The sequence below is a fragment of the Peromyscus leucopus genome, chromosome 7, assembly GCF_004664715.2.
Source record: "Peromyscus leucopus breed LL Stock chromosome 7, UCI_PerLeu_2.1, whole genome shotgun sequence".
Taxonomy (NCBI): Eukaryota; Metazoa; Chordata; class Mammalia; order Rodentia; family Cricetidae; genus Peromyscus; species Peromyscus leucopus.
In genome coordinates this window covers 73213894-73224402 of record NC_051069.1, presented here as the reverse complement: position 1 = coordinate 73224402, position 10509 = coordinate 73213894, and the positions used below count along the sequence as shown (strand labels likewise).

Genomic DNA, 10509 nt, shown 5'->3' with positions numbered 1-10509 from the left:
AAGCCATCGCTGCTTGCTAATATTTTCTCTTATCTACACAGAAACAGAAATAGAATTTGTTTTGCAAAGTCCTGGGGGGAGGGGGGAAACCACTTACAATTACGGCTAGAGCTTAACAACTTTATAGTGGACAGGATCACACTGTCCACTTCCCTGGTAAGGAAGGGTAGCCGCATTCAGTCCCACTAGTCCAGAGGAGCCAGCTCTACTAGTAACATTGTTCAACCAAGAGGGAGTGATGGAGAGAAACATTCCAAAACTTTTGCCAACTCAAAACCATCTTGACCATAAAGAATTAAAACCAAATATAATAAAGTAGAGAAGTCAGCATTTCTAGAATAAATATTTTACTTTAACTCTTATTCAGTTAGCAAGTTAACAACCCATTATTCTGCAATGAGAATCCTTTCTCCTCACTGAAGAAGACACACACAGTCTTAAGGCGATGTGATTTTGCTTTATTGAATATAACACCACTCAATATTTATAGCTGTGAAGCAATCATAAGGCCCCCGCTTATGGTGCTCTTTAAAGTGTCACTCTTAACTCATTCAGTCCCCCAATCCACTTATATTAACACCATAGGCAATTTGCAGCTCATCAGCCAATATCCATGATAGTTCATTTCATAAAATTATATGTAAGCAGAAAGAAGTCTAAGGAAATATAAAAAAAATCAGAAAAATAGTCCACATCTAGTCATAATCTTCCAGGTTTTCTGTAAAAGAAACCAGTAACAATTATAAGCATTCTTAGTTCCATGCATACTTACTTTATTTAATAACACATTTAATTTTCAACACAGAAAAGCTATTTTATTCTTTTATCACATTATTGGCATAAGCTAACATACTGTGCTTACATTTAAAATCAAATGCACTCACCAAATTTAATGCCAACAAAAATCATTTTAAAATATTCTAAAACTAGCAGTAAGCCATGTGGCCACGTTTTCTTGACTCTGCTGCACATGTCCCATGGAGAGACTCCCCTAGAGAGTAGGAAGATCTCCAACCAGCCCTAAGGGCCACTGACCACAGGAACCCACTACTTTCACAGGCATTACGAGGCATCAGAAATACAGTTTCTATACCTGCACGACTGTGTGGCCAGTACCTCTATTGACACCTGTAATAATAGTCTCAAAACACAGCTATGGAACTGTGGGGATTGTGGAAATAGAATGACAAAAGGGGACATTATGTACATAAATGCTTTCGCTGACCTTCTACAAGTTAGCTCTGTAACCCACTAACAGAATTTAAGAGTTGCATCATTTGTATTGTAACAGGAAAAGGCTGTTGCCACTATGCTGAATTTATTTTCCTTTTATCTTCTGAAAAAAAAAAATCTTGGTTCCTCAAAATGTATTATTACTACTTTCTGGATAACTAAGATATTAAAATATAAAGCCTCCAACCACATCTCATCATTTTGGAACACGTTAAAAGCAGGGTGTCAGTGTTGGCAACTTCCATATTAAAAACCTGAAAACCAAATTTATTCTTAACAATATTCTTTTATTTTCCTAGAACAGCACTGCTGACAGGCTTGATAAGTCCAACTTAGAAAACACGATGAATAAATACAATCTCTCATCCAATATTTATAAGACTTTCGAAAGCTGGGTGTGGTGGCACAGGCCTATGAATCCAGCATTTGCGAGGCAGAGGCAAGTTAGTAGACCTAAGGCCAGCCTGATCTACAATTAGATCTTGTTTCAAAACCAAACAAACAAGCTGTTCCCTCCCACCAATGAAAGCATTCACATGTCAAAAAAAGATTCTGGAAATAGCAACAATGCTGGGTATTTGTTCTTTTGTTTTGTTTATTTCTTTTGTTTGTTTGTTTGTTTGTTTGTTTGTTTGTTTTTCGAGACAGGGTTTCTCTGTGTAGCTTTGTGCCTTTCCTGGAACTCGCTTTGGAGACCAGGCTGGCCTCGAACTCACAGAGATCCGCCTGCCTCTGCCTCCCGAGTGCTGGGATTAAAGGCGTGCACCACCACCTCCCGGCTTTGTTTTGTTTATTTCTTAGTAAAAAATTCTCTATACTAAATAGGCTTCCTCTTAAAAATATGTTTTCTAGATCACATTAAGATAAATTCTGAATGCCTTTTAACATATTATAAACAACTAGTGCCCGAGTCAGTGACCTGTGAGAAGTCCCTTTCAAGCAACAGAAATCATGCTTCTACACGGGCAATTTTAAAAGGCTGGAACAATATAATGTGAAGGGGAAAGCGGGAACAAGAGTAGAAGAGAGTGTATTTGATTGTTTAATACCAGCATACTGGGTACCCTCTATAAATCTTAACACTCTCCATACATTTCCATTGGGTGTAAACATGCTAGCAGAAGTTTGAGCATTTTTATGACATAAACACTTTGTTCTGAAGATTACTGTTTACCAGATACAAGACACAGGTGGCAGTTGATCCTGGGTAATAGGATGCAAATGCCATTAGTATACACCAACAAGTGGGCAGCACCTACCTCTGTGGTCAATAGTTGATCATCTTGCGAAGAGCATCATAGCACTTCCATTTGTCTGGGATATAAAACGGCTCAAAGATGTGAGGAAACGGGGTGTCATATCCACATACTCGAGATATCGGAGCCTCTAAGTTCAAGAAACATTCCTCCTACAGAAAAGGACCGAAACGGGCGACTTTAACATGTTTCCATTCACAGAAATAAAACATTTCCACTTAAAATAACTTGACTATTTAAAGCACAATTACAGCTAGAGATATCGAAATGTCTAAGTCTATTGTTACTTAAAAGCAAGTATGAATAGCATGTTGGCATGATCCCAACTTTCCTTGAAATGCTTTTGTACATGTGTGTGCCGCTATAGCCACATATATCTATCACCAGCACTGAGGCAGGATCATGTCAACCATACTCCAGTGAGTATAAATGTAAAGCAAGACAACACAGCAAATTCTCACAACACTTAACCCTACTCTTGAAATTAGTGATGATGTATGCTTTCTCGTGTTTCCTGTATTTTTGTTTAAATTTATAAAATGACGACGTATTGCTTTCATAAATTCATGTCTGGGATTCTGCTGTGCACCAACTGTCTATCAAGGTACTTGACTGTCTTTATGGCTCTCATCACCAGGCTTCTGAAGATGCTGCTGGCCCCTGGCTAGCCCAAGTCCACGGCATGACTGGTACGTGCTAACCTCTCAGACGTTACCTTTGAGACTCCTCAGTGGGGCAGCCTCCTTTTACTACAATTTCTCATTGCACACACAAGTGACAGAGGGACTTCTGGCCTGAGCACCCAAGGTGATAACATAAGCCTGACCCATGGCAGTAGCCAGCTTCTTTGTCTTCAGTAGAGACCGTAAGCTCCATAAGGGCAGACATCTAGTTCAGAAACATAAAATCTAAATTTCAGTAGAACTAACAGTGCACAAAATTACTCTCAGGGGAACTGTTATACAAGTTTTATTTTTAAAAAGTCAAATTTGAATAAAACTTTAAAGATAAATGATAGAAGATGTAACAAAACTACTCTGAAGAAAATATCATTAAATTTACTAAAGCCATTATCTGAAATAAAACCCTTGGATTTAAATTAAAATATTCACACACTGCCTTGCTTCCCATAGGATCAATTGGAGTCTAAATATTCTTACATATAGTGTTTCTAATTATCATTTGAACAAATATTTTATATGAAGATATCGGGATACCATATTCAATCTGTATGCATCGGGGAAACTACTATCATTAGTGTAAGTGTAATGGGGGCAGAAAAGATATGCAAATCAGGTGAATAAACTTCAGAGAGAGCCAGCTGGACATGTACAGCTCTCTCCGTGGTCCCATTAGCCACAACGACTTGCAGTATCAAATGCCAAGCCAGTGTTAACTTCCCAGCAACAGGAATCTCCACGAACAACCACAGAACTTCACCACAAAAGCTTACAGAGCCATCTCAGAGGTCCACTGATAACCACCAAACCAGGACAATAAACAGGGCCGATGGTCCTCCGCTGTCCTCAGTGTAACAAGGAATTTTAGAGAGCTTCAGATTGTCAATTTGGGATGAACTCAGTTTTATTTAGAGGACCCCGGCTGTTTTCCCCTTCTTCCTTGAATGCTGCCTTCTTCGTAAACAAGTTAGCCGAGGACACAGCGTGGTACAGAAATGGCAGACAAACCAGGTCACTAAGTGCCTTGGATTTTACCACTGTTGTTCACCAGTAACTCGGAAAGCCAACCTACCTCAAAGTCACCTGTCAGTGCCATTAACATGACTCCCTTTGGCACACAGCCAACAGCCAACTCGACTGTTGTCAGGCGGCATGGCCGCTAACTTGAGAGTGTGGTCTTCTTCTAGGAAGTCATCTGCAGGTGTGCGCTAGCACAGAAAGAAACCAGCTACCACTTAGTCGTGCCTGAACTATAAACAGTGCTACCCTCTGGGGCTGGGAACAGCAAGGAGGAAAAATACTTCACTCTGTACTTTCTTAGGTTTATTTCCGGCTTTCTGAGACGACACTGAGTCTGTTATCAAGCAACAATGAAAAAAAAAAAAAAGAGTAAATAATCCATTTCTGTCTGAATAAAAGCCCTCATTTGGGACTTCAGAAATTCATGATTTTAGGCATATAGCTTTTCCTCACCTCCGAAGCCATGACTGTAGATTAAATAAGATGGAATTAAATGATTAGATTCGTAAAACTGCATTCTCCAAATCATGGATGAGAGTTCAAGGACGTTGAACAGAAGACAACATGGAGCTCTCGGTGTAACTAGCATGTGCCCTAGAGAGGTGATCCAGTTTGAAATTCTAACGTCTCGCTAAATGAAAGACATCAACCAAGAACCTTTAGTTATTTCTTCCACAGACTTCGAGTGGAAAGTATTGTAAAGCAATTGGGAATAAGATGTCTGGATCAACCTAGCAGCTGCACTGGTGCCCGATGAACTGGCTTATATGCAAATTACCTATACCACAACACTCCTTTCAACTCCATCCAAACAGCACAGCCTTGCTCAGCACCATGCATTTCATAAAGCTATACTCACAGACCGACAGACTGAGACAGACAGACACAAGTACACACATGCATACGCACTTTGGAAGAGAAATGCCTGAATCTCGTTATCAGATGTATAGGCTAATGTATGAAACTAATCCCTCAAAACATCTCTCTTCATTATAACCATACACATAACACCATGTGTGCTAAACTTTCAGGACAATCTAAGTTAATCACATTGATCTGTTCTATTGGCAATTTAAGTATAATAGTTTGGTTTTGTTTTATTTTACTCTATTTTTTGTGTATGTGTGTGGCAGGGTCTCACTAGGCAGCCCAAGCTGGCCTTGAACTCATTCACTAATATAGACCAGGCTGACCTTGAACTCTTGTCAGTTCTACTGAGGTAGCCCTGAATGTTGAGATTACAGGTATGAGATGAAAGCCCAGATTAAGCACATACATCTTTAAAAATTGTATTTGCTGACATTTAATTCAGAAATAGTAAGTGCAAAGAATGAGGAATCGAGTAATGACCTAACCCACGGGGCTATAAAGAAGGTTATATGTGATGTCTGGGGTAGGGCAAGAGCTGGCCTTAGTCAGTACCTTGTCTTTCTCCCCAGAGAGAGGAGCATGCATGCACCTGCATCCAGTTCCAACACAGTCACCATGTAACAAGGGTCAATAGAGAATCCACATAAGAACCACAAGAGGATTTCCTCAGGCCATTTGGGGTCCAGTGAGAAGGATGAAGGTGAACCCCAATGTCATACAGTGACAGCTGCATACTGTTTGCTCATGATGAGTCCTTCCAGCAGACCTGAACTCCAAAATGGAATGCGAATTTGCTTCTGAACCTGCTTTTCCAAATGTGAGTTTTTCCCCCTAAAACATATTAATAATAACAGTGACAGTGTTCCCATTGTGCCAGGCTCTGTGCTCCACGAGTGCTGTATTTTATCTCCTTTTTATTCCATTTCCTGAGTGAGGAGACTGTCCGAGGTCGAACACTGACTCCACAGGCATGGAACATCCATGCGCTGATACAAAGCCTGTGGTCTCCGTCCTTCTTCTTCAGACTCAGATTTATTACTTTTAATTTTTTTTATTAAAAATTTTATGATTTTGGAGGGGAGGATTCTCATGCCACAGAGTGTACGTGGAGTTCTAAGAACAACTTTTAGGAGTCAGTTTTCTCCTCCCTGGGTTCTGGGAACTGAACTCCAGTCATCTGGCTGATATGGCAAGTGCCTTCATCTGCTGAGCCATCTCACCAGTCCTACATGTATTAATTTTGAAAATAGCAATAATAAGAGAAAAAATGAATTAGGAATGCCTTTTAAAAAGGTAAAGTGGAAGGCAGGTTGGGTTATCACAGTTTTACAAAAGAGTACTGAATGGGACAGGGTGTTAAGGACAGTCTTAGAAGTCTCTACCCCATCACGAGAAGGGTGACGGCCATGGAACATGTGAAAAAAATTGAGGCAAGAAACAGATGTCCTGGTATTGGGAATGTCTGAGCTATCCTAAGAGATCTGAGCAAGCACAGTTCCAGTTGTGTACATATTAGACATCTGGATTGCTCACCACAGCCAGGAAGGCACTGTATAATAAATCACTAAAATCATGGACGCAGGCAAATACATCTTCATTTGCCTGATTCCTATAATATAAAATACACATTGATTTCCTTGTTTTGCTTTTGGAAAACAAATGTCATGAGATCAGAAGAGACAGGGATTCTTCAAATTTTTAAGCAGGTAAGAGAAAATAATTATGGTTCATTATAGTTTAAGATAAAGGAAATATTACTGAGGTTTTAGCTGTCTTGCATTTTATGTCTGTGTTTTGCTAGATGTAACTGCAACTACTTAAGTGTGTCCCCTAAAACGTCACACATTGGACACTTCCTTAGTTCCTATGTCAGTGGTATGTGGACATGGATGCTTGGTGTGTAGACTAGGGTTAGATGAGGTCATGAAGATAACCTCATCATGGCCCCATGAGAGCAGCAGTGGTTTTAGAAAAGGAAGAGCATAGCACTCTTGCTAAGTCTAGCCATGATGTCTTCCAAGATGTTATGTCATAATATGACCCTCAGCAGATGCCAAAACAATGCAATTAGACTTTCCAGCCTCCAGAAACAAGGGCCACTTTATCTATTCCTATAAATTACCCAGTCTCAGGTATTTTATTACAGCAACAGAAAACAGATTGAGGTAGTAATAAATACTGTGAAATATATATACTTGCATAAATGCATGTTAGGGCTTTCACGGAATCCCTCAAGACCTCACAATATATAATGTCATTTTCCTCTATTAAAAAATTAAGTTCATCGGCCACTAATTCTCCTGTCTCACTGAAAAGATTATGCAGGCATTCGAGAACACTGCGGCTACTTCAGCAGCCCTCGGCAAATCTTCATGTTGTTTTTATGGTAGGGTTGCATAATATAATTGGCACAGCAAGGAATCTGGAATTGTATACGAGGAGAATCTTTATTCTGGTATGATTTAATCTTTCCAAGTCTCCATAAGCAACAGCAAAATTAAAATACTTTGTATTTTGCATTACTGTAGCTTCCTACCATCCCGTAACTCATTTACCTCTTTAGATGTGTAGTAACATATGAAAAGTTGCTTGTTTTTATGCCTGACACGTCAGAATGTGCAACAATCACTGGGTTTTTGTTTTCCTCTTAAGATTTTCCAAGTTAAAGAAGTCCCTTATCTACAGTAAGGCAGGGATTTGAAACAGCATTGAAGAAAGATTCTGCTATGCAAACAGTCAAACCTGAACGACGGCATCCATAATAGCACACGGCCCAGCAGCTCCTGACAAGGCCTGAAAACGCCTAAGAAATCACCCCAGATATATTAAGTGCTCCAGGAAGGAGGATGGAGGTGGCTATCCAGGACCACTGAAGAGGCTGCACTCAGCCCACAAGGCAAGTCAGGGTCTAGTGTTGCCACCTGGTGGGAGCATAGATCCAGGTCGCTAGTCAGTAGGCCCTGGAGCTAGTGACCAATGAAGAGCTCCAGAAATGGTTAAAATATCCTGCATAGCAAAAGAACTTCTTCTCCACATGGTGAGACCATGGAAATGTGATGTGTCACCGCAGAGAAGATTCTGAGAGGAGTCCAGCGGGTTAGAGGATGTTACGGAAGCCACACACTTGGAAAACTAGTCAAGAAGACCATACACTACTATTCAGTATGTCTTTAACACACCCATTTGTTTTTTGTTTGTATTTTTATTTCAAGGCCATTCTGGGCTCATATTTCCTTCTAAGAGGAATTCAGGAATAATGTGTACTCAGTTCTTCTAGTGACAGAAAGTTGGATGTAGCCCGTTGTGGAAGACTCCACCCCAGCAAGAGCTGGAAAGCTGTGAGGTCAAGTCCAAAGAGAGTGTAGAAACCATAGTCGGCCTTTCCTATGTGTTCTGCTTTCTTACAGCTACTATGCTGACACTGCCTGGTAAAATGGCTGAACAAGCACTAACTAACTTTTCTGTGCACTTGATGGAATTTGAGGAAAGCAGAAACAGTGGAGAGATGCTGTAAGTGAAATGGACAAGTGTCACTTGTGGAGTCGAAGAATCAGGCTTCCATGTTCTAAGAAGGAGAAACATTACTCCACAACCTAATTCCAAGGGGAAAGCCTGAAGATTTCATTTTAATTGGCTTTGTTAACAAACTGGCCCAGTATTGAGGGCCCTTCGATGGCACCCATGGCACTTTAACAATTTGAACTGTAGACTGTATCTCAGACCTCGTACATGGGTGGGAGTAGATTAAGCTGAAGCTGTCAGGAGCACTGAATAAGGTAGACAGATCAAAGAATTATGACCCATTTCTAGGAAAGTGTATTCTGAAACAGCTTGAAGTGATTTGTGAGTATATTAGCATTTGTACTCATTTACATTTCATCTGTGTTAACTTACAAGTAAGTAAAACAACAGATTTCCTTCTAAACAGAGCTAGGTGTCTAGAGGTCATAACTGGAAGCACAAGAGTTAAATACTAAACATACAAGAAAGACTAAATTAGTTTTCCAAAATTACATATAGTGGATAGCCTGAAAGTCCATGAACCTTATATTAATCCCACTTATGTAAGGTTAGACATCACCCAGCTTCCAAATATTATCACAGAATATTTGTTTTAAATCTGCCATGAAAACTTGCCCACAGTCAAAACATGAGTTTTAGCAAATGAGAAAGAGAGACTCTGATGTCTTGAATCACACTTCCTCAGCACATGAGTCACAGAGACCTGCAAAGGGCCATGCGCCAGCAACTCCACATTACTGAACTAAATAAATACAACTTCACCAATGTACGGAGTTATGTTCACTTAAGCTAATGCTCTAAACACTACGCAGAATGTTTTTAAAACAGAGCTTAAACTACACATATATTACGTGCCAATTTTCCATGGGATTAGATACATAAGTCATTCTTCAGTAGTCACGGGGTCCCACCCTAACCCCAGGTCGACAGGATACCCTTGAAAACTAGAGGTATATGTCAGTGTCCCAGTACTATGTATATGAATGATAACATTTTACCCATATTTATAAAATGCTAAAAAATATTACTATTAAGGCAAACTATTTCGGCAAAGTTTCTAAGTGTAAAATCATAGTCATAACTAAATTGAAATCCGAGGCCTCTGTTATATGACTTCACCGACACATCTTCAATGTCTGTCATTAAGTATCCATTTCTTCATCTTTAATGCAAATCACTGGCAATTTGATATGAAAATTTTCAACATTTTTTTCAGCTACTTAAAGAATCCCAAATTAGTGGGCTTTTTTTAAAATTTAAACTCTAACTAACTATATATATTTTTTTTCTACTTAAATTCCAATTCTATTTTTAAAATGGAAGCTTTTTCCTGAAGCTGGAAACAAGTACCGTTTCAGACACCCCCAGGTTTCCCTGGATACCGCCAAGCTACCTAACACCCAGTTGGAAATGACATTAAATAGGCAAAGAATGCTTTGTGATTCAGAGTCACAATATGCCACAATATTAACATCTTAATATGAAAAATCTCAGCAACTCTTGATGTATTGCCTGTAGAAACTGAAGCAGTAAAAATTTTAAAATCACAATTTAATGTTAAATCAATGCCTCATATACTAATCTAAAAAGTGTTGTGTTATAGGGATTAGATTTTTGCTTTTCAAAACTAGTTTTTAAATTCTGCTATATTAAAATAAGAGCTGAGTGAAAACAAGGCCACGATAGACCACTCTTTCACTTATATCTAAAAGTATTTTTTAAAAACACAACACCATACTACTATGGTTTAGGGGCCCAGACGTTTAAAAATATTAGCTTGTTTTAATTTTCACAAGTTCTAAATTAGGCATCACAAACATAAAACCCAGCACCTCATCAATACTACTTTGGTTTCCCAGGTAAAATCGGCAAGGGTTGTGTCTGACTTCGGAATTCTCCCCGTAGTCTGAACAACCCAGGGTGCTCCC

At 39.3% G+C, this 10509-nt stretch overlaps 1 protein-coding gene across 2 annotated transcripts in view; it reads right to left on the bottom strand.

Moving 5' to 3' along the window:
- Window positions 1-437: 437 nt before the first annotated feature.
- The window catches only part of Bckdhb (branched chain keto acid dehydrogenase E1 subunit beta), a 192116-nt gene continuing 182044 nt past the window's right edge, over window positions 438-10509 (bottom strand). For both annotated transcript variants that reach the window (XM_037207810.1, XM_028875486.1), the window contains 2 exons: window positions 2493-2641; window positions 438-718 (listed from right to left, as the gene is read on the bottom strand). In XM_037207810.1, coding sequence (XP_037063705.1) covers window positions 2501-2641 — 141 coding nt within the window. In that variant the 3' untranslated portion in view covers window positions 438-718; window positions 2493-2500. The remainder of the gene's footprint in view (window positions 719-2492; window positions 2642-10509) is intronic.